Here is a 24258-nt window from a genome sequence, read left to right on the forward strand (position 1 = left end):
GGGTCCCATTTCAAACACTACGCACTCAAAGCCTTCAACCTGAACGAGGATTTGAAGGACACGAGAGCAGAACAAGGGTGGAAGTGAGAGCATTGGGACCGGGCTTTCTGCACATCTGCTAGCATGAACTATGCATCAGTCCAAGGGCCAGACAATGCTTTGGTCCATTTCAGAGTGGCAAAGCCTAACCATATTTTTTGAAAGTATACATGTCTTTAGCTAATATTTTGGTATGACAGTCCTTCTAAAGTGGCAGCTGAGTCATAGTTATCAGTTCATAAAGTTAACCCCTATGGACAAATTAAAAAAAAAAAAAAACTCCCTCGCCCCCCAGAAAGGCAGGAATGAAATGTTTTTTTTCTCATGCCGTGATTGAGGGGCTGGGTTGGAAACTATTTTTCCTCCAAGGATAAATTCTGCCTAAAAAGTGTGAAAAGCACACTTCAGTGTTCTTCTGTTTCCGATTTAATATTTCAGCCTTCTGCTATGATGGAACCTTTTTTCTTCCATTTCAGCCTTCAGTTTGTTTGCTACCATGTATGATTTAACCTTTTGTCTATTAATTCAATCTTTACTTCTTAAAATTATGACTTAATGACTAAAGTCTTAAAACCAGAAATACCTGTTTAAACTCTATTACGCATGCATCTTAGTGAAGTGAGTTTCTGAAATAAATTAACTTTCATTAACATTATTTAATATGACTATTTCTAAGCAGAGATTAAGTGAGTCTTAACGGGTAACAGCAGACTTCATTGCTGGCAAAATGTCCCATCAGTAAACCACTTATTACTGCAGCACCAATATGAAAACACAATCCAATAATTCCACCACCATAAAAAAACAAAAAAGATAAAGTACCTTCAACACTTCATATCTTTATTTTTCCCTTTTAGAACTGTACAATTAAATTAAATTTAAAGCGTATCTAACAAAGTCAGATATGTACATGTTATCTAAATGCTTTCATGTATAGCTGTTTGACACCAACTTAAATGATCAAATCGCAGCTTGTGTAGTTGTGAAATCCACTCTTTGAAAATGGTGAATGAGGGAAGGGCAGAACGACTCAAACCCACCGGCGCCCACCACACACACACACACACACACACACACACACACACACACACACACACACACACACACACACACACACGCTTAAATTTCCAGTGTCGCAGAAAATTAATTACAAATCTTATTTACAGAGAAATGGACAAAACTCAATTTAAATTCTTAAGGGCTATTGAATTAATTACTCAACTGGTAATTTCAGACATTGTGGGACAAGAACACAAGCAACTGAGAAATGTTCTGACTGAATGGAGCCCAGTGTGAGGAGAAGTTTCTCAACAGGGTGTGCATGTCTAACCTGGGTTTTCTTCCTCCATAAATTTTACTTGGGCAAGCTTAAGGTTATTAATTGATATAAAAAACAAACAAAAAAAAAAAAAACAGTAAAATATGAGAATTGTAGCAGAACAATTAGCTCCAACATGTCAATTGGAAAAACAAGTTCATGACCAAACCCATTCTGCCTCTTATGTAAAAACAAAACTTCCTTACAGGCAGAAAATCAGTTTCAATTCTTCTAACGTGATTGTATTTAAAATAAAGCACACTGACACCATATATACTAAATAATTTACTACTGTAAGTGCTTATCTGAGAAAAATTATTTTTCACTGGGAAGAATGTGTTGATTGTTTTGTTAAAGTGACAGAGCAGTGGTTCTTACTGGCTTAAATAATACAACAATTACATTTTCCTTTTTAGTTTGATGTTCTTCAGTTGGATAAGCTCAAACACATCAGTGTCTGTCACAGAAGCTGGATCCATGCCACCATCCAAATTGGGAGTTTTGCTCGTCTGCAAACTGAAATATTATTTCAGTGAGTCCTACTAAACCCTCTGCTTTGGAATTTTATGCTGCATTTATCGCACCACTACTCAGCTGCCTAAACTGCCTTTTTGATTTTGTAAGCAATCAAGAGCAGGTTCATTCTGCAGTAACAGACTTGATGCCACATTACCAGCTGGAATGATACAACAGGAACAATTCTGTGAAACATGGCTTCTTCAGAATATCATGGATATGGTAACCGACTACGCTTCCCGTCTTTGTTGTGTTTGTTTCAACGTTTCAACTGGTGTCACAACATACATCTAAATCTAACATTTGTATAAGTTCACATAATGTCCCAACAAACTGATTTTTATGGTACATTAATTTTGGGTGACAGTCGAGTATCAGACCTGAATGTACAACACCACGGCCAGCAAAACTTGCATCTAGCCTGGTCTGATATTCATATCAGTTTGGAAATGATTTTCACTACATCACTGACTACAGGAGTTCTTGGATGGTTTGACATCATTACCACAAACTGATTTTAGTGAAATGTTATGGCAGCTCCAAATTACACAGCAGCATTAAAAAAAACATTGATTCCATGTAGCGTTTCTCTTATGCACCATGTGTTCTTCAATCCCAAACTGCTCCATAAAACTCAATGGGACCACAACAAACCTCCCATCAAGGAGAAAAAGAAAAAAATGATCTTTGTTCCACCTCACACTTCTAATTTCTTTAGATTTACCATTAACCCAGAGGACATGAATCTGACTTCAACTTCTGGGCCTCAGGAACAGCAGCAGAAGTCACAAGACGTTTTCCAACTGTCACAATGGCTGAGATGGAAGCAAACAGAAGACTTACTGTTCACACATTTAAAACTTCTGTACTTGTAGGATGTTGGGGATGGAGGGGGGGATATTGAACTTGGAAGACACTATAAAGTAAAGTCAATGTGTGTGTTTGTCAGACAAATACAACCTGCTGTAGTTCACATGATGGCAATGGTATACCTCCTGAAAAGAGGTCAGCAAAATGCATCTTCTATAATAAGTGGGATTTTAATCAACTAATCTTTCATTAAAGAAAAACAGCTGGAGTGCTTTTTTTTTACGTCAGGAATTGTGGGATCCTCTAAGAACATGCAGTCCGGATGTGGGAATAGAAAGAGCAGAAGGAAGTTACCCTCCCGTTTCACTTCGAGACAGGAATGGTCCATCTAAAGCTGCCTCATCTGCCACCCAACATCCCCATAACACAGTCCAACTGAAAATAAACAGACCTACCAAAACAAAAAAAACAAAAAAAAATAAAATAAAATACAGTCAGGACTCCATGCATGCGTCTGTCCTCATCTGCGGCATAACGAGCCACAGTCTGTGAAGCTGGGAGGTTTAGGGTAGAATGGGAGCTGATTTATAATTTGAGCCTTTATTGTCACAATACATTCACTTTTTAAAAGAAAAAAAAATACATGTACATTTGTTCTTTATGTATTTCCTGGACAAAAACAGAAGTCCATGTTAAGAGAGCTGCTGTTTGCCTGTCGACTATGCCTGAGAATAAAGTCTCTGCTGTCAGTTCAATTGAAGAGTGGAAGAGCCAATTTGAGAAAAGAGGAGAATGGGGGAACAAAACACACACACACACACAAAAAAAACCAACACCAATCTTTTCAGTCACGTGCCTGGTACAGTTGGGATCCCCAGGATGAGCTGGGTCAGCTACTGTTGACCACAAGGAACTTCAGTTTCCTTCAGTTTCTCAGTGGGTGAATTTGTTAGCCTCTACGGTAATCAGGGAATTCAGAATCCATCCACCCAAACTGTCAGGCCCCTCTCTGCCAGAGTGCGGTTCACTGAAACCACCTGCAAAAAAGGACAAAGTAAAAAAAAAAAAAAAAGAGCCTAGATTTACCACCCAGAAAGCAGCCAGTCTCTTCACTGTCACCCTTTTTCATAATGATTCATTTTAAAATAAATGTCCCTTTTATGAAACAAAAGCTACAAACTCATGTGATAAGTTTAAAAAACAAAAATCCATATGTCCATCTGTAATAGCAACCAGGTAAGATCATGTTTGTGACAAACCTCATCTCCAACAAGGTTCCACAGGTGGACAAGTGGGAGGCCGGTGTTGTTGTCGTAGTTTGAGACCTTTAGAAAAAGGAAATATCAGCCAGCGGTCACTCAGTCTTCCACTCTAGAAGGAGTTGGTCCTAATGGTAGACCCACCTGTGCTAGCAAGGCGACACCTCGGGTCATTTCTTCCAGTGTGGTCGTAGCATCCGTTGAGAAACAATCCTCCCCTGTTAAACGAATGACAATTCTATGAGCTAAAATCGCAGTAATTGACCCGGCATCTGGTTGTGCCACAGAAAAATTACAAAATGTCATGCAAGCTTTTTACATGACTTAAGAAAATTCAAAGTTTGTCCAAAAAGTCTTTCAATATTCCTAAAAAGGAGCATGTGACAATTACTACTTAATGGGACACAGCGCTTTGCTACTAATCGTCAACACTGCAACGAGATAAAGTCAGGAAAACGTTTTAATTAAATAGCAGGGAGAGAGAAGTAGGTCAGTTATTTGGCTTTGACAACTGGAACAAGTAGATGTGGAATTCTGTTTGCTTTGGTTAAAAGAAAAAGGCGACCCACACACCACCTCTGACAGATAATCAGGTGTTTAAATTAGCTGCTGTGTCAGATTAGCCAATAGCAGCGGTAGCTAATCTACCACACCGATCACTTGATCATTGCTAAATAAACATCAAGCCTAAAAAACACAAAACTATAACAGACTTGTGACATCACAATGAAATAAAGTATCCTGAAAAAAAAAAAAAAAGATAACCTCCGAGAATATAATATAATAATAATGGGTTAATGAAATACCCATAATTTTTTCTGTATTGATATGTACACAAGGATGTCTTGTATGTATGTAATTGTATTTGTAAGAGTCCATGGAGTAAAAAATATCTGCTAGCAACTTTTACCGGAACTTATAAAAGGAACAAGGGACAATGGGTTTGACAGAGAAGTGGGTGTGGCAGCACGCTTGGAAAGGACGCCGAGCGACGGACCGGGGAGCTCGATAGATTAGCCCGGAGATACCTGATTGTTGGAGGAAAAGCGTTGCCTGATCAACTACTGAAGGAATCAAGCCTTCTGGAAGCAAGATAAAGCCACACGGGGCGATGACCGGACACGATGCGCTCGCGCTCCAGGCCTGACAAAGGGAACCGCCCGGGTACACAAACGCCGTCCCGGTGAGACCCTTCCATGTTTTTTCTTATTGTTTTTTGTGTGCACAGAGACTGATGAATTTTTTGGGCTCCGACGTTGTTTTTTTGTGTGCGAACGGAACTTTATTTTTGATGGACTAATTATGGACTTTTCGATGGATTATTATTATTATTGATAAAATATCTCCTTTTGGTTGATGCATAGAGTGGGGTATAGATTTGGTGTGGGGTTGTTTATTTGTAAAAAATTAAAGAGTAACTGTTAGAATGCCATGATTCGTTATTAAATGTAGCGGACAACTCGTAGCCGCTTCAGTAAGCTGACATGTCATATCTTTCTTTTTACTTCAATCAAATCGTTTTTCTAGCGTTGATTATGGAAAGCTGCAATCATACTTATTTCTAAATTTGTATAAAAAACAAGGCAAAGAACTCTTTGAGCGTGTGCATTTCTCGTTTATACGAGGATTTGTTACAGAGTGAATGTTCTGTTCTTTGTGTGGGAAATGTTTGAGTGTTTTTTGGTGTTGAATCCTGATCCATTAGTGGCGTTTTGGCAACTGTGGTTTTGAATTATTCTTTAACCGTTTTTCTGTTATTGGGGCATGCCATAGCAATGCATAGGGAGAGCGGTGACTGACTTGGGAAGCAAGTCAGTCACCGCCTCCATGCATTGCATGGAAGACACCTATTGTTCTACACCCAATAGAATGTCTCTATCAGTGAGAATGAATTCAATGCATTCTCACTTATTAAGATCCTGCTCACATTTTTGGTCATTAATTACTTCTACTATCTTCAACTAATTGTGCCAATTCATATATCAAAACGTTCAGCTTCTTCTTGAGATTTCTGCTATGACTTTTGCTAAAATTCACTAGTGTACTTTTTTAAATAACTGCCCTTTTGTGCAAATTTTTTGCCCCATTGAAATGCATGGAATTTTCTAACTGTTGTCAGTTGCTAGAGTGTCCATTCTACTAACTGCCTTTTTTGAACTTTTAATACTTTTTGACAAACAAAATGATGCTGTTCATACATATTTCACTGTAGAGAAGTAATTTATGCATTAAAATGTAGCCATGTATGTCTACTTTAAGGAACTATTACTAACATTGCTACAGCTCTGTTTTTTTGTCATACTCTTCTGGAGTACAGCCATGTCACACCTTCTCCGATTCTGTCAATGTATTTTTCTCTTGTGCTCCGTTTCTATCCGTGTGTTTGCATTCTGCTTGTCTACCTTTCTGTATGCCTTCTGCTTCTACTGGTTTTACTGTCTGCAAAGGTCTTCTTCAAACTTTAATAAATTTTAGCAATCCTTGTATTAAAATGTTCTGCTTCTTTTGCTCCTTTATGCCATTTGTTTTACTATGCTTCACTTCAAATATTTCTGGTTTTGTACTACTTTCTGCTTCTGCTAATATATGCTTTTTGCTATGTTTCACTTTTTTCCAACAGTTCTGTTACAGGTCTTACCGTTTTCTGTCAAACTCTTCTGCAGTACAAACATGTCACACCTTCTCCTGTTCCTTTAATACATTTCTCTGCTGTGCTCCGTTTCTGTCTGTGTGTCATCATTCTGCTTATCTACCTTTCTGTGGATGCCTTCTGCTTTACTGGTTTTACTGTCTGCAAAGGTCTTTTGCAAACTTTAATTTGACCAATTCATATATCTAAATATTCTGATTTTTGTACTATTTTTTGGTTTTTGCTATAATTTCTTTTCAACTCTTTCAGATTTGTACTAACTTCTGCTCTTCTAATTTATGCTTTTTGCAGTTGTCCTTTTCAGCTTTTTCAAATATTTCCGGGTTTATACTTATTTTAGCTTTTGCTAATCTATACTATATCTTTTGCTGTATGTTACTATTGTACTTTTTCAAATATTTCTGCAGAGTTATGCTATATCATTTGTTATGCTACTATTGTACTTTTTAAAATCTTTAAGGTTTAATAGAAATATTCTGTTTGTCTACCTTTCTGTATATAACAGACCATGTAGATGGATGGATGGACACATACATACATACTAGGGGTTGAACGACTACATATTTTTTAAGGTCGACTACATCATAATAGTTGAGTCGATGTCGACTAGTCATGGTGACGTAAGAGCAAAATGCTTCACAACTACTTGGAGGCTTTATCAGCTATTTTCACAGCAAATATTGACCCCGTAGGAGGGAAACAACCCAGCACAAAGGCGGCTACCTCTGCCTTTGTGCAAGAAGGAACAGGAGGAGCACTGCCAGAGCCCTGCAAAATGACCTCCAGCAGGCCACAAATGTGCATGTGTCTGCGCAAACGGTTAGAAGCCGACTCCATGAGGATGGTATAAGGGCCCGACGTCCACAGATGGGGGTTGTGCTCTCAGCCCAACACCGTGCAGGACGCTTGGCATTTGCCAGAGAACACCAGGATTGGCAAATTCACCACTGGCGCCTTGTGCTCTTCACAGTTGAAAGCAGGTTCACCCTGAGCACATGTGACAGACGTGACAGAGTCTGGAGACGCCGTGGAGAGCGGTCTGCTGCCTGCAACATCCTTCAGCATGACCGGTTTGGCAGTGGGTCAGTAATGGTGTGGGGTAGCATTTCTTTGGAGGGCCTCCCAGCCCTCCATGTGCTCACCAGAGGTAGCCTGACTGCCATTAGGTACCGAGATGAGATCCTCAGACCCCTTGTGAGACCATATGCTGGTGCGGTTGGCCCTGGGTTCCTCCTAATGCAGGACAATGCTAGACCTCATGTGGCTGGAGTGTGTCAGCAGTTCCTGCAAGATGAAGGCATTGAAGCTATGGACTGGCCCGCCCGTTCCCCAGACCTGAATCCGATTGAGCACATCTGGGACATCATGTCTCGCTCCATCCACCAACGTCACGTTGCACCACAGACTGTCCAGGAGTTGGCGGATGCTTTAGTCCAGGTCTGGGAGGAGATCCCTCAGGAGACCATCCGCCACCTCATCAGGAGCATGCCCAAGCGTTGTAGGGAGGTCATACAGGCACGTGGAGGCCACACGCAATACTGAGCCTCATTTTGACTTGTTTTAAGGACATTACATTAAAGTTGGATCAGCCTGTAGTGTTTTTTTTCACTTTAATTTTGTGTGTGGCTCCAAATCCAGGCCTCCATTGGTTAATAAATTTGATTTCCATTGATGATTTGTGTGTGATTTTGTTGTCAGCACATTCAACTTTGTACAGAATAAAGTATTCAAAGAGAATATTTCATTCATTCAGATCTAGGATGTGTTATTTGAGTGTTCCCTTTATTTTTTTGAGCAGTGTATATATATATATATATATATATATATATATATATATATATACACACATACATATACATACACACATACACAAATTTGCACAGTTAATGGGTCAAACTAGTGTTTGAATAATGATCACCACAAACCTGGAAGTGGAGCAACGTTGTCAAGCAGTACTTCTGCACCTTGAAAGGGTAGTGTTACAAAATCCGATCTGGAAGGAAGGACCCAAATATTAAAAAATTATGTAAATGTATGCAATTCATGAACAGAAATCACCTACCTGCACACTGACAGAATCATGATAAATTGTGATTAAAAAAAAGTAGACTGTTTGCTTGAAATAGTTTCAGATCAGTATTGCTTCCTGTACTGTCCAATCATCTATTGGAGACTTAACTTTACAGTGTCATGTACTATTTATACCTCTTGCAAATCTAAAATACCCATTTTAAAGGGGCAGTATTATGTAAAATCAACCTTTTTGAGCTTTACGTCATGTGATAATGTTATTCCTTATTCTCCATTTATGATTTGTTAAAACAGTCAGAGGAATTTAGGTTTAAATGAAGAGTTACCCTGTTCTAAATAAAATACATTTGTTTTTAAAAAAATTTAAGTATGAACTATAAATAACTACTGTGTATCAGTACTCTAACTTGGCAAGTATCTAAACTGAAGGTCTTTTACTGTGGAACAAAACTGGTAATTCATTCTAGACTCAAGACTTGATGCTCATTGCTAAAGATGCATGTTCAAAAATAATAGTGGAGTCATGCTCAAAGATATTCAACACAAAAAAGAGCATTTAATATTGTCGTTTCATAAAGAGCTTTCCATAAGGGGTGAAGTTGATTCAACAGTTTTCTCAGTGGGGTTTGGACTCCCCAGTCCTGTTTGTGATATTCATGGACAAGATCTCTGGTGGAAGTTTGGAATGGCTGATGTCTGGTTTGATAATGTTGGAGGTTCCTTGCTTTTTGCAGATGACATGCTTCTGTTGGATTGTTCAGGCCGTGCCGAGGGCATGACTCAGTCACCCCGGCCTTAAGGGACACTGATTGCAAAACTGAAAGAGTTACATTTGTTACATTTGCTAAATGCCACAATAATGAGAGAAAAATAAAGTCAGATTTTTTACAGTCTTCAAAATTAGAAGTGTAGATACAGAATGATCGTCTCATAATGACTGTCATGGCTGTGGAAACCTCTGAGAGGTTAACTGATTAATTGGTCCATTGGAGGAAAACGTGGATGTGTTTCACAGTTGGTGTGTCTGTGACACTGTGTCGGACAGTGCTGTCAACAACAGAGGAGCTCCACAAAGAAATGTCCTCTCTACTCCCTTCTTCACCCTCCATACAACCAACTTCAGCCGCTGCACTGAGACCCGTCATCTACTAAAGCTCTCAGATGATTCAACTGTGGTTGAATGCATCAGTGAGGTTGATAAGGTCGAGTACAGGGCTGCTAGTTCTTAATTTTTGTGTTCATGCTTCAATTTTCCTTTTGCTTATTAGAATGATCCATCACTCATGAAAACAACCCCCCACCTCCATAATGAGTAACCACACGAAACCCTTCCAGGTACAGAGGTAGCTCCTTCATTACTTACATCATTGATTAAAGAGAATTTTTTTAGCATCTTTTAAAGCTCAAAGTCATCAGGTCACATCCACATATGAACAAATTAGCATTTTAAATAACCGTTTTATTTTTTAAGTTCAGTGATACAAATAAGACCTGTGACTTGCCTGATTTGTCTGAGTGAATCGATCTTCACTTTGTCATAACCGCCGTAGTCGACATATCTAATCTCCACCTCATCAGTTTCCTTATAGAAGCTGATGACCTGAGCTCTCCACCAGGCCCCGTCCACTGCTGGGGCTGCACAAATAACACCCACTGAAACACAAAAATAAAACCTTACTTTCAGTTGAGCAGATGTTCATCCAATTGTTACAGTAGCAAATTGTGACAATCAATTTTAGATTTAAAAAAACCCTCTTATTTGTCCTGCAAAATATTTCTAGAAATGCGTAGGAGCTGTATCTTCATGTTCAAACATTTGAAATGAACACATGTAAAAGCCAAAGTCTCATTACTTTCTCAACAAAAATAAGAGCAAGAATTTTTTTTTTTTGGCAAGGATTACCTTCAGCGGGTGAGGGCAGAGCTGGAGTACCCGGCTGGGAATAGCAAAGGAACATCTGCTGGTCGAGACTCCGCAAAGCGTGGTAGGTGGGATGGGTGTGCTGCTGGACAAAGATGTGACCAGCTGACACAATGTTGACCACAATCACTTCAACCGTCACTCCACTAGGCAGCAGGAGCTGAGGAAAAACGTCATGGTAAAAAAAGAGTCAACTCCTCCATACCGACTCCCAAAGTTTTCAATTCCTGTAAGTATTCCAAAAACAGCAGCAGTAAGGAAGCTCAGTCTTACCCAAGAGGTTATGGGAAGCGATGGCAACGTGAGTGGAGGTGCATATAGATTTGTCAAGTCCAGATCTTTAAATTTCTTGCCAATAAATGACAGTGCCTTATCAACCTGCTGCTGCAAACCTGGAGAGAAATTAAGCACAATTTCCATTAAAGCAGACCAACCCGACAGCAGAATGATAGCCAAGTTAGTCATATACTTCATTTAGCAAACTTAAAAATTCCCACTTTGTGACAAAAGCGGACCTTCAGTCCTCATTCTGCCTAAAAAGATGAAGGGCATTTTCTCCAGACTCACCTTCAATGTGGCAGATTTGGAAATCCTGTGTGTAAGGCAAAGTGGAAATGTAGATTTTTGCACCAGAGTTCTGCTTCAGGAAACTGACATATCTCCCTTGTTTCCCAATCAATCGTCCTACAAGATGCTGACACAAGAAAGCAGATGGGACAAGAAGACATCTTAGATAATGAAGGGGAAAAATCAAGTCACCCCTACGGAGTGTCATTCAGGGGGAAAGGTTTGACCAATTCCAAAGGGCTGTGTCTGCATGAAATGGTTTGTTGTTGTGTTTTAGTACGCCTCAAACCAACTGGACTTTCTAGGCAAACAGACTAGAGTTCGATTAAAGCAGACTAAACAGGGCTGGTGTGAAAATATTTACCAAGATATTCAGAAATTCAACTTGTCCCCGTTCCTTTTACCACATGTAACAGATGTCAGCAGCAGTCCTGACCCCCCTGGCCCCATACCAACCTAATGCCTCCTCCCAGTCCCTGTGAACAAGCTGACCAGTTGTGTGATCAATGACATGTCAATTAGCATCATTCCAGGAAGTCTATGGGGATTTCGATCCCTCTTTGCTCTTTTTACAAATACACACAACTGAAATATTACTGACAGAAATTCAAAAAAAATCTTTATAATTAGAGGTGTGCCGATCGATCGGCCACTGATCATAATCGGCTGATTTCCGTGAAAAAGTGTATGATCGGTGATCGCCGATCACGGTCTCTTGTTGCCGATCACATAAACCGATCACCTGCATCTCATTTCGCAGCCTGCCTGTGCAGCTGGTCTCCTCTTTCCTTCACACTGCGCAGCAACAAATCCGAAGCGATGTGGAACTATGACGCACTGAGTGAATGGGGAAGTTTGCGTGTTGCGGTGGAAAATTGAAGCAAGTCAAAATGCATCAACACAACGAAGCTAATAGAACATAAAAACAATGCCATACTTGACGGAGTTTGGCTACATCGAGGCTCACTGCAGTAAAAAAGACATACGGAGGATCAGATAGCAGGTAAAGCAGCGCACAGCTACAAACACTCTCCCGGATTAGCATGATGGTCAGAAAGCTAAACAAATAACCCGCAAAATTATTTAAGTCTTCGAGCTGCGATGTAAGACGCTGGTTCTGCTCTCCCTGTTGAACTGCTGCTACGCTACAGGTAGTAATATTTGACAGACGGAGCGCCGCTTCTGCTCCACCTGGTAGTGACTCTCACACCGAACCTCTGTTTAAAGCTGCAGCATCTAACTTAAAAAAATACATTTTACATACGTATTAAAACTTTCGCTGTCCTAACATGAGACAGATGATCTCTGAAAAAATAATCGATCTCCTCCCTGTTCTGCATAATTACTCCACTCAGTCAGAAACAGCCACTCAGAACTAGCAGTAATCAGCTAGCCGCCATGCTATCAGGAAGTTTTCATTCAGTAACTCAGGATTGTTTATTGTAATGGAACCTGTTTCTGCCTTTGAATGTTAAGTTTTATACTTGAATTTTTTGGCAATGTTGAGAGGTTTTATTTTGGCTCTTTGCATTATTTAGCCTCTTCAGAGCCTCCATATGTTATCAGTCTGTTAAAGATAGTATTACTGATAACAGTACAATTTGCACAATGCCCGTTTTGTTTTTTTCTTTAGTTATTAAAAACAAGTTTTTGTCTAAATTAAGGTGAATTCATGGTTCCTTTTTCCACATAATGTAACCAATAGTGTTTATGATAAAAAAAATAATTATGTGATTGGTATCGGTGATCGGCCCTCATGGGTGATCGGAATGGGCAGGAAAAAACCTTATCGGCACCATCTCTATTTATAATGACAATAAAAATCCACCTTCTGTGTGGACTTTAGGCTGGGTGGCTTGAATAGTGCGTATCCTACCTTAGCTTACAGGTAAGTTGCAGATAAATCTGCCATTTATCTGCAGATAAATGCCATTTATCCCAGCATGTCCCTCTTTATTCTCCTAAATGAATTTCACTAAATAAAACTACATGCCGTTTTCTGATCATCTTGATTGCTTTCGTACATATCCCTGTTGCAGTTGCTGGTGTGTAGAGAGCTTTGCCTAAATTAAAACTGATTAAAAAACTATTTGAGGTCCAACATGTCAATAGACTTTGGAGGAGCATGCAGCACCCTTTTGGTAAATTATTTATATCTTTGTACAGTTCAAACCATTTAGTATATACACATATTTTTTAAATTGCAGCACAGGAAAAGCCAGGCAATGTATGTATGTAACTTTTATAAAATATGTTTCTTACATATTTGTTAAAACTGTCACTATGTCATGGTCTTTTATGAGACACAATCAGTGAAGAGATCAAAGGTCTCCTCCCTGTGCCCTGCTCCCAACCAGTCATAACCAGGAGGAAAGTCTTGGCGCTGCCAATCAACCGTATGTACGCTGCTCAATGTGCCAACGGCGGAGAAGCCGTTTTGGACATTTATCAAAAGTGCTTTTGCACATATACAGCAATGTGTAAAAAAATTTTTGGGGGGATTTGGGTCGCTTTTTTTGTTGTTGCAAGTTTTAATCTAAATTGAACAAAAATTGTTCCCAGAATTTCAACTTTTAAACAGAATGCAGCAATCTTTTATTCTAACACATTCATAAAATCTTTGCCTCATGTTTCTAACCCTTCTAACAAAACTGCTTCAAGTGAGTTCATTATTTATGACAAAGATTTCTTGTTTTCATTTATGTTTATTTGATATTCAAACTAAATATTCCTATTGTTAAAATGCTCAGATAAGGTCATTTTGATTCAAATATAGAAATAACTTTTATTTGTAAGTGGATTTGAGTCTCAAACAATAAATTCCTATATTAAGAGAAAAATACTACACAATTGCACAAAAGAATTAGGTTATGCACACACATCAATGAAGACAGTAGAGGTCGTGTGTTTTAGGCATCACTGGTTGCTTTGACTAACCTTTGGGACCTCAATCTCCCAGATGACGAGTTCTGAGGTAGATGATGTAGAGTTGTTGCCCTGGTTCTCACACAAACTCATGGTGCAGCCGCTGTCCACAGAATCCATGCTGTTCACATCAGAACCTACAGACAGAGCCATCACTTTTCATTTCCAGAAACATCAAGAGCAGGGTGCAATGTTGAGCTTTTGCTAATATACATGCACAACTTACCCTATCATTATGAAACCATCAATAACAATTAGGATGACACTTGAATAAACTTTTGTAACTAGGTCTTAATATAATCAGGTTTGCTTAAAGGAGTTAAGGACATATGATTTCAAGAACGGAATAAACAGAATCTGACTACTGAAAGGGAATTCACTGTATAATATGAAACCTTGCCTGTCTTTTCAAGTTGATCATTTAGTTTCAAGGCCAGCTAGCAGTTTTTTCACCTTTTACACCGACCTCAACATCGAAAACAAGTAGGGATGCACAATATATCGGCACAAACAGTAGTGTCAGTCCATCCTAGTCGTTTTTAAAAATAATTAATAACATTGACCTTAATTATCATTGTATTAAGAGGCAGGTTTTCAGGTCTAGACATAGCTGTTTACATATTGTAAACATAACCATAATTCCTTACTAAAAAAAATACATCTCTGCAGGTTTCCTTTTTATCATCAATTTTATTCTGTTTATACTTAAAATGCATGTTTAAGAAAACAAAAGTTTTCACTAAAAATTTCAGAAGTAATGATGTGCAAATAAAACCAACTAGTATGAATAATCATGTCTCACCTCCAGACTGATCAGTGTCCAACTCGCATGTCCCGTGAGCTCCGTTCCTCAGGTCGTCCCCGTTAACTTTCTTTATGCCACATGCAGCATCAGAATTCCCTTCAGCCTCCTTCGGGATGCTCCCAGCTGCAGACTGAGGCGGTACAGTTTCATTTGCTGATGAGTCTGTAATCTTTAAAACACCTGCTGGATTCTCCAGCGTGCTGCTCTGCAGGTCCTCACTGCTGTTCCCTTCTTCAGAGTGGTATGTGCTGCAGGCCGAGTCTTCAGTCAGCACTGCAGCATCGTCACATTTATGTTTGTTAAGTAGCGTTTCCCTTTGGTGTGGTAGTGTTGGCCAGGCTGCATTCTGTGAACTGTTGGTTTTCAGAATCCTGGTTTCGACCCACGCTGGAGTCACTGAGCCACTTTTTGGCACTCCTTGGACTTCCTTCTCTGCATGCTCATGGTTTCTCTGTGAGGGAACATCAGCAGGAAAGTCTTCTGTTATTGGATCAAGTTGTGAGGATCGAGTGCCACTGGCCAGAGTAACACTCATGTTGGAGGGTTTAGTGTTTGCTTCAACCTCACAGCTGCTGGTCCCAAGAACTTCTTGCGTGGCTGCAGAGAGGACCTCAGTAATGAGTCCAGCTGCCAGTAGCTCCAGATCACTCATTTGAGGGTTTTCCTTAAAATGCACTTCCACTGAGGTATCCAACGAGGTGGATGTACCCTGGACTGTGGAGAAAAGGATGGTAGGTGTGCTGGTGAGGATACATTTGTGAAAATCCTGTACTGAAAGGGCATTTTCCAGATAGTCTCCATCTGATGACGCCATCCTGTGTGTTTCAGCCGATGTGAATAAGCAGACAGCCTCCTCTTGTGCAGTTACAGCGTTGTGATGCGTTGCAACTTCACCCTCTGGCTCTGGCCGCTCCGCATCCGAAAGATTTATTGTGATGGGGGAAAATCTGGTGTCTTTGGAGCCATTGGACAACAAAGCAACTTCCTCTACCGAGTCTTCTGGAAGAGGATCCAACTCTGTGGCTGGACATTTCTCCAACTCACCGATAAAGTCAGGGGTCGAGTCACACTCTGGGGCTTTGAGGGGTTTCACTGATTCCTCTACCAAATCACTGTCTCTAAATGTTGCTGCAACTATATTTGATGGTCGGTCAGCTTCCTCATGTATCGTTCTGCCACAAAAATTAACATCATTGCACGTTTGTCCCAGTAAAGATATAGCTTCAGGATCTTGGGGAGGCGTCGGGGAAATAATTTCATTCTCTGTGTTCTCGTTGCTGTGATTTGTGAAGGCTGGGCTTTCCTCTTCATATAGCAAACCGTTGTTGCACTCTTGATGAGAGTCTTTAAAGCTCACAGAAGTTGAAGAGACCTCGGGGCTTTTCTGTCCGATGGGTCGCTCTTTCTTCCTCGAGGTGTACCACCACCAGCCAATAAGCACAAGCACTCCAGGCATCGTGTAGGAAACAACAGACCGAAACCGAACTGGCATTTCGATGAGACACCAAACGCTACACCTGAAATTAACACACAAACATTTGACCGGTATTAGCAACGTTTTGAAATGATTTGCTTTTGAACTATGAATGAAATAAAGCAAAAGAAAAAAAAACTATCCCAGTTTGTGTAAACGCATTAAAAAGCAGGATGTTTAAAGCAACAACAAAACAAACCAAAATAAGGGATATTTGCTTTGACATAAGGAAGGGAATAACCTTAACAGTTCGTGAGTTGCCAATGTCGACAAATTCAGGGCATCAACACTGATAATTCAGCACAACACTGTTTATTTTGCACAGCTAATTTTGACTTTTTTCTGTAACTTCTATCGGAAAGCAGGTTACACTCTCGAGATGGACATCTGGACAGCATGTCTGTCGTTAATAAAATAATTTACTAGTGTGTGTGTGTGTGCACATCTGTACCCTGGATGTATTGCTACACTAATTTTAACAATTTAATTCATGTTAAAAGTTCTACACTTTTCTAGACTCAACTTTTCAGTGTTCCAAATCTCTTGTCATAAACAAAAATATAAATAATTAAAGTTCACTGGAAATTAAATGTCAAACACTTCTACAGAAGACACACTTCAAGAATGACTTCTGCAAAAACTAGAAACTGGAAACAAGGACCAGTGAAGAAATAAAAGGAAAAATAATATCAAGAGGAAAGTTAGGGATTTAAAAAAAATGGGATGACAGACTAAATGGTCTAGAAAGGAAAACATTATGGAAAAAAGAAAAGAAGGAAAGGACACAAGCCAAGAAATACGTTAAGGTAGCGAGGTAGGACACAAGGAATGAAGGCAAGGATTAGGAAAGAAGAATGGAAACAACAAAGGAAGAAATTATATTAGTAGTAGATAAACAAGGGATGGAATGAAAGAAAAAAGAGAAAGATCGGACACACCTACAGGTAAAAAAAAAATCAAATACACAAGGAAGGGAAGGAGCAAATTACAAGGGCACAGAGGTCACAAACAGAGGAAATAATGGTCTAGAAATACAAATACTTTACAGTTTTATTGGCTTTTTCCATACCTGAAAATAATAAAATCAAATTTCATACTTTATTGTACACCGATTACAATTTGCAGGTGTAGATCTCGGGGCTTTTCTGTCCGATGGTCGGACAGAAAAGCCCCGAGAAAAACTAGTGCCCTTCACACTAGTTCAAGCCAGAGGGTCCGATGAGTGCATCTCATCAGTCTATCCCTTTCTACTCCGATTAACTGCAATAAAACACTGCTTAAATGATTTCATTAATTTAAGACGTGGTTTAGTCTCGACTGGTATATGTCTGATTGTTGGTGGGCTTTTAAATATTCCACCAGCGTAAGCTCTTACTGTAGAGGGAGATCCTGTTCATAGAGCCAGGACAAAGTAGTCCATTTGGAGGCCACTGTCCTGCTCTGGTACAGTCACACTGCAATGAGTACTATCGCACTGTATCCGTTAAGGGAACACGCAATTCCAATTCATTGAAAATTAGCCTGTACGATTTGACCTTCCCACCATACAACCAGGCGACACATCCCACAAGTTGAGCTAAGCAAAGGGCACGTGTGAGCTGCACGCGGGTTAGCGACTGTCCCGAACAGGCCTCATAGCCGCCAGTTAGCTCATAGCCGCCAAAGCTAGCCCGATAGCAGACGACATCCAGCAGCTGCCTCACACAATTAGTACGTCGTCAGATGGAGCCGCTGCGAATATTACTAAGATATGCCTGAAGATATGCCTTAAGTGCACAGCACAGTGTCCGGTTATTTAACTTTCCTAACAGGGACGCAGCTACAGCGCACTGCTGACAACCAAGGGAAACGTGGAAGTTGGTTGTTCAATGACATTGCTCTTATTTTACTACAGAGTTTACTTTGTGTAGCTTGCAGGACTCCCATGGAGTATCAGAGGACATTTTTATGTTAGCGTTCTCTGCTTTCAAAGCAATAACAATGTCAAATACACAGAACGTACAAAGATCCGTCCAAAAATGTACCCGTCTCCTTTACTTACAGTAGTTTAAGGTCCCCAATGCTGCCACGCTAGAAACAATGCTGTTTGAATGTTTTCAATCGCTTTACTGATCTCCTCCCCACGTGTTTAACCGATCTGCCTCAATCTGTAAAAACAGTGCAAACAGCTGTTCAAATCTCGCGACACTCGATTAGGTACTCTCGCGTCAAGCGAGACCGCATTTTCCACTAAAATTATACTTTAATATATATATTGGGAAAAGAATATGGGACAAAAACTCTAAATAACAGATAACCATTTGTCTGGTTTTATTATTATTGAATGATATGGTCTACTGTTTGTCTGAAAGAAGACTTGTTGAGGTAATTGTCAGCAAGTGATAAAACACATTTGAACAGTCAAATATATCAATGCAATTGTATTTTTAGCAGCCAAGAAGTGTGTACTCAAAGTGAGCTAGAAGTTATTTATTTATTTATAATTCTGCGACAGACACAGTTTGCGCTGTAAATAGTCAAATTTTCAAGATGGCATTTTTTAATTGTTTTATTTGTCAAAAAGCAAATACACATTTAATTAAACAGCGTTAAGGGTAATTCCTCCTGCGATTCGGCTAATTAAAGACATGATTACATATTCGGCTATGACTCAAAAAATGATGAATGGCTGTGACTTTACAGCATACATACGGAGAACAAGTATTTGATGCACTTGATTTTTCAGGTTTTCCCACTTGCAAAGCTTGTAGATGACTGTAATTTTTATCATAGATACTCTTCAACTGTGAGTGATGGAATCTAAAACAAAAATCCAGAAAAATACAATGTATGATTTTTAAATAATTAATTTCCATTTTATTGTGTGAAATAAGTATTTGATACAGCAGAAAAAAGAAACTTAATATTTGGTACAGAAACCTTTGTTTGCAATTACAGAGATCAGACGTTTCCTGTAGTTCTTGACCATGTTTGCACACACTGCAGTAGGGATTTTGGCCCACTCCTCCATACAGATCTCCTCCAGAGCCTTCAGGTTTTGGGGCTGTCGCTGGGCCACACGGACTTTAAGCTCCCTCCAAAGATTTTCTATTGGATTCAGGTCTGGAGACTGGCTAGGCCACTCCAGGACCTTAAGATGTTTCCTATGGAGCCACTCTTTAGTTGCCCTGGCTGTGTGTTTTGGGTCATTATCATGCTGGAAGACCCAGCCACGACCCATCTTCAGTGCTCTTACTGAGGGAAGGAGGTTGTTGGCTAAAATCTCACAATACATGGCCCCATCCATCCTTCCCACAATATGGTGCAGTCGTCCCGTCCCCTTTGCAGAAAAGCATCCCCAAAGAATGATGTTTCCACCGCCATGCTTCACGGTTGGGATGGTGTTCTTGGGGTTGTACTCATCATTCTTATTCCTCCAAACATGACGAGTGGAGTTTAAACCAAAAAGTTCTATTTTTGTCTCATCAGACCACATGACCTTCTCCCATTCCTCCTCTGGATCATTCAGATGGTCATTTGCAAACATCAGACGGGCTTTGACATGCGTTGGCTTGAGGAAGGGCACCTTGCGAGCACTGCAGGATTTTAATCCTCGACGGCGTAGAGAGTTACTGATTGTTTTCTTTGAGACTGTGGTCCCAGCTCCATTCAGGTCATTGACCTGGTCCTGCCATGTAGTTCTGGGCTCATTTCTCACCTTTCTCAAGATCAATGATGCTCCACGAGGTGAGATCTTGCATGGCACCCCAGACCGAGGGAGATTTTCCGTTATTTTGTATTCCTTCCATTTTCTAATAATTGCACCAACTGTTGTTGCCTTCTCACCAAGCTGCTTGCCTATTGTCCTGTAGCCCATCCCAGCCTTGTGCAGGTCTACAATTTTATCCCTGATGTCCTTACACAGCTCTCTGGTCTTGGGCATTGTGGAGATGCTGGAGTCTGATTGATTGAGTGAGTGCGTGGACAGGTGTCTTTTATACAGGTAAACAGGTGCAGTTAATACAGGTGGAGAACAGGAGGGCTTCTTAAAGAAGAACTAACATGTCTGGGAGAGCCAAAATTCTTACTGGTTGATAGATGATCAAATACTTATTTCACACAATAAAATGGAAATTGATTATTTAAAAATCATACATTGTATTTTTCTGGATTTTTGTTTTAGATTCCATCACTCACAGTTGAAGAGTATCTATGATAAAAATTACAGTCTTCTACATGCTTTGCAAGTGGGAAAACCTGAAAAATCAACAGTGTATCAAATACTTGTTCTCCCCACTGTATATGTAAACTATTGTTGTCAATATATTCACATACAGATGCAGCAAAAACAATTTAAAAAAAACAACAATCAGGAATAGCATTTGTAGAAGCAGAATTTAATTTAAAAATAGGAAAACAAATCACAGATGGACTATCAGTAAATACAGTAGAAATAACTATGCAATGGATAGAAGACATAAAACCATTAAAAACAACAATTTCCTCAGAATTCAAACTCTGCATTATTAAGTTTAAAATACAGTCAATCAGATAGTAGGGCAGACATTTTATTAGAAATATTACATACATTATTTAGAATACAAAATATGGGTTTAACAGAAACCTTCTTTCTGTTAAGAAAGAATGTGGATACAAACACATGTTGAAGTTAAAGGGAATGAGGTTGCAGACAAAATAGCAAAGAGGGCTATTCAAAATCTTATTAGTTTTATAGTAAAAACAAGTAAATCTGAGGGAAAGAGTAACATTATACAAAAACGGATGAAAGAATGACAGAAGAAGAAAAAACAAGATTTTACAAAATTCAAAATATAGTAGGAGAAAGAAGAATTGGACGAAGAAATGGAAAGAAGAAAAGAGTGATGGCAAGAGAGATTTAGACATACTGGACTTAATTGCACTGGGACTGGTAAATGTGATCACTGTGAAAAATATGAAATAATAGAGTATGTTATATTAGAATGTCATAACTATGAAAAAGAGAGAAGATATGTGAAGAGAAAGTTTGAAAATATAAAGGACAAAGTTAGTTTAGTATTGAAGAACTTAGTAGTAAGCATATAAAAATCATTATTCGATTTTTAAATAAAACTGAATTGTTTAATAAAAGTTGACCATATGTATTAGATATGTATGTGTGAATGTGTGTACATATGCAGACAGACAGACAGACAGACAGACAGACAGACAGACAGATAGATAGATAGATAGATAGATAGATAGATAGATAGATAGATAGATAGATAGATAGATAGATAGATAGATAGATAGATAGATAGATAGATAGATAGATCTTGAGCCATACTCCATACCAGTAGGTGGCAGTAATGCTACTTCACGTTTTTTGTCAACCGCCAATAAAAAGCAAGAAGAAGAAGAAGAAGAAGAAGAAGAAGAAGAAGAAGAAGAAGAAGAAGAAGAAGAAGAAGAAGAAGAAGAAGAAGAAAAATAAATAAATAACATGAAATAAAAACATTCATTGTTTTAGTACTGGCATTACTTCCTCTGTCTCTTATCCTGTGTAAGTGGAAGTATTTGGTATTTGCACCCTGGACCCCAACATTTAGAAAACACGTTCGTGTCAAGCCTACGGAGTCGTCAGCACAGCCAGGAGTGTTGAAGACCACATTTGTTAAGGTTAGTATGTGTACTATCATTTCTGACGACACTAGTTTATTATTGTTAACCACCGTACTATAAGCTGATGATTTCGTTTCTGTTTTATATCATCTTGTCAACAGCTTAAAGGACACCTTACAATTTATATTCTGTGCAATTTAACTGACGTTCACATTTATTTTGGTGGTAACCGTTCTTAAAGTTTTCCTCCCTCAGTAAGCCAGAGTACAAAAAGAATAGGCACATAATGTAATGTTACAAAGTAGCTGAACTTTACAGATTTCTTAAGTGTTTCTTTTGTCACGCTTAAATGTTTCAGATCATGAGTATTAATAATAACCAATATTGATGTAAATAGTAACATGAATGGTGAGTAATTGTGCTCAGATTAGCATAAACATTAGCTCGTACTTTGCCGAAATATAAGAATCTAATGTTTCCAATCTCTGAAGTCTATTTCTTTAAATGCAAAATTAATCTACTCAAGTAAGAGCAATAGTTCATACTACTCAAGTAAAAGTAAAAACTACAGTGCAGTAAAACTACACCTACCCCTTTTCTATACTTTCAATACTTCAGTATAAACTACACCTTTTGCCCCCCCAAAAAGTTTTCTTTTGGGGAAAAAAACTTTTTTTTGTTACCAAAATTTTTTTTCAAGTAAATTTAAACAGTACTATCACCTCTGAACACCAGTAACAACAAAGTTAGTAGCTATTCTTGCTAACAAGTTTAACGTGATATATTAGCATGGATTAAATAGTCATCCATCAGCAAATTGTGAAGCTGATGTTTATGTCTCTATGACGTTTATCGTATGTTTGTTGTTGTCAGGTGTGAGAACAGTGAAGACAGAGGGTCATTGGGACATCATGAGGCAGCTTAAAGGCAAACCTAAGAAAGAGACATCAAAGGACAAGAAGGAGCGGAAACAGGCCATGCAGGAAGCCCGACAGCAGGTGGCCACAGTGGTGGTGCCTACACTCACTGTGGTGGTTCTACTCATCGTTGTGTTCGTCTATGTGGCAACCAGGCCTGGTGCTATGGAATGAACGTTATTGTTGTATGGAAAAAACTAAGGACTCCCTCCTTGATGTGAGAGCATTTCCACCATTTGTCTTAATGAAAGCGTCCAAAGAAGCCCTGTCCAGAATTTAAGCAGCTAAAAGAAGAACATGTCGTTCCTTCGTGCCTTTAAAGATGAATGTGGTCAACATTGACATATTGATTTGTCTTTATGTCCTGGAATATAACTCAACACGCTTTATACCAAAGAATGTATGTACACAGATAATGTCTGTCTACACAGATGGTGTCTAAGAATGACTCTTTAGATTGTGCCTTTGAGTTATTCAAAATGCATTTAATGAATGATCCTACTCTGGTTTTCTGAATGTTGGTAGGCCCAACCAGTCCATTAGATGAAATGGACTGGTTGGCTAATTTCTTACCATTCCGAATTGATGAAACCCAGTTTTTACACTTCACATTTTCTGCTTACCATATAGAACTAAATCTACATTTTGTATAAATCAGTTATTGCAAATGTGTAGTTTTGTTACGATGCCTTAACTGATGTCAGACTGCTGCACTTAACATCAGTAATTGTTAAAAGGCAAGCATTTCATATAAACACTAAACTCCAGCAGAACTTTTATGGAGTTTAAAGAAACAATCATATAGGAAGTATTCGGTGCTATAGATGTGGATTACAGTCAAAAACACTAAGTCAAGTTGCTGGGAATAATTTGAGGGACGAGGATTTTCCGATTTTCAACACAACGAAGTGTTATATTGCTAAAAGACTAATCTAAACTGAAGCAATTCTAACTAATGGAGTATCTATTTTTGCAATAAAATAAAGAGAACCATGCAATTTAACCAGTCTTATGAGTTTGTATCCTTGTTAAACTAGCAGAAAGGAAAATTAACACTGATCACATAGTTACAACAGTATAATAAAACCTTTCACACCTAGCAGCCTCCCAAAAGCTGGAAATGAATTGAATCCAAGGTCACATATGTATGATCATTTTCAAAGCATTTTCTCTCTTGAGTTTTAAAATCAGTGGAGGCAAAGACAAAGTGTAATTAAATTATAGAACACTTTTAAATGAAACTATATTTTAAAATGAATCACTTTGGATTAAGTGGCTTTTTCATTCTGCATAAGACCAACCTGCTGTCTTCCCCTGATGTCATGATTCACTCATCCTCAGCTGGATGACATAAATGTTGTGGTAAGTATGTTTAAAAAAATACAGCAGTCAAACCACACTAAAAAAACATTTAATTTTAAATGATATTCTGTTGGGGTAACAGTT

General features: G+C 38.9%; 2 protein-coding genes across 2 annotated transcripts; one reads left to right on the forward strand and one right to left on the reverse strand.

The window, feature by feature from the left end:
- Nucleotides 1-858: 858 nt before the first annotated feature.
- akap1b (A kinase (PRKA) anchor protein 1b) lies at nt 859-18512 on the reverse strand. Its single transcript, XM_008425160.3, has 11 exons — nt 18357-18512; nt 14839-16358; nt 14049-14173; nt 11112-11238; nt 10818-10936; nt 10527-10704; nt 10126-10276; nt 8518-8585; nt 4087-4160; nt 3943-4008; nt 859-3720 (listed from the first exon to the last, which is right to left on the reverse strand). The coding sequence occupies exons 2-11, from the start codon at nt 16331-16333 to the stop codon at nt 3658-3660; spliced, it is 2466 nt and encodes an 821-aa protein (XP_008423382.1). The 5' UTR covers nt 16334-16358; nt 18357-18512; the 3' UTR covers nt 859-3657.
- A 3193-nt stretch (nt 18513-21705) lies between these two features.
- smco4 (single-pass membrane protein with coiled-coil domains 4) lies at nt 21706-23815 on the forward strand. Its single transcript, XM_081615102.1, has 2 exons — nt 21706-21952; nt 22769-23815. The coding sequence occupies exon 2, from the start codon at nt 22807-22809 to the stop codon at nt 22984-22986; it is 180 nt and encodes a 59-aa protein (XP_081471228.1). The 5' UTR covers nt 21706-21952; nt 22769-22806; the 3' UTR covers nt 22987-23815.
- The last annotated feature ends 443 nt before the right edge of the window (nt 23816-24258 follow it).

Source organism: Poecilia reticulata, chromosome 13 (assembly GCF_904066995.2).
Source record: "Poecilia reticulata chromosome 13, P_reticulata-male-v2, whole genome shotgun sequence".
In the NCBI taxonomy this organism is placed as follows: Eukaryota; Metazoa; Chordata; class Actinopteri; order Cyprinodontiformes; family Poeciliidae; genus Poecilia; species Poecilia reticulata.

What these genes read in the sequence shown, in the direction of transcription:
- akap1b (XM_008425160.3), bottom strand. Translation starts at nt 16,333, where the DNA reads ATGCCAGTTCGGTTTCGGTCTGTTGTTTCCTACACGATGCCTGGAGTG. An exon ending in GATTCACTCAGACAAATCAG is followed by an intron (nt 8,586 to 10,125) that starts GCAAGTCACAGG and finishes CCTTCCTTCCAG; the next exon opens with ATCGGATTTTGTAACACTAC. An exon ending in CAACGTTGCTCCACTTCCAG is followed by an intron (nt 4,161 to 8,517) that starts GTTTGTGGTGAT and finishes TTCGTTTAACAG; the next exon opens with GGGAGGATTGTTTCTCAACG.
- smco4 (XM_081615102.1), top strand. Translation starts at nt 22,807, where the DNA reads ATGAGGCAGCTTAAAGGCAAACCTAAGAAAGAGACATCAAAGGACAAG.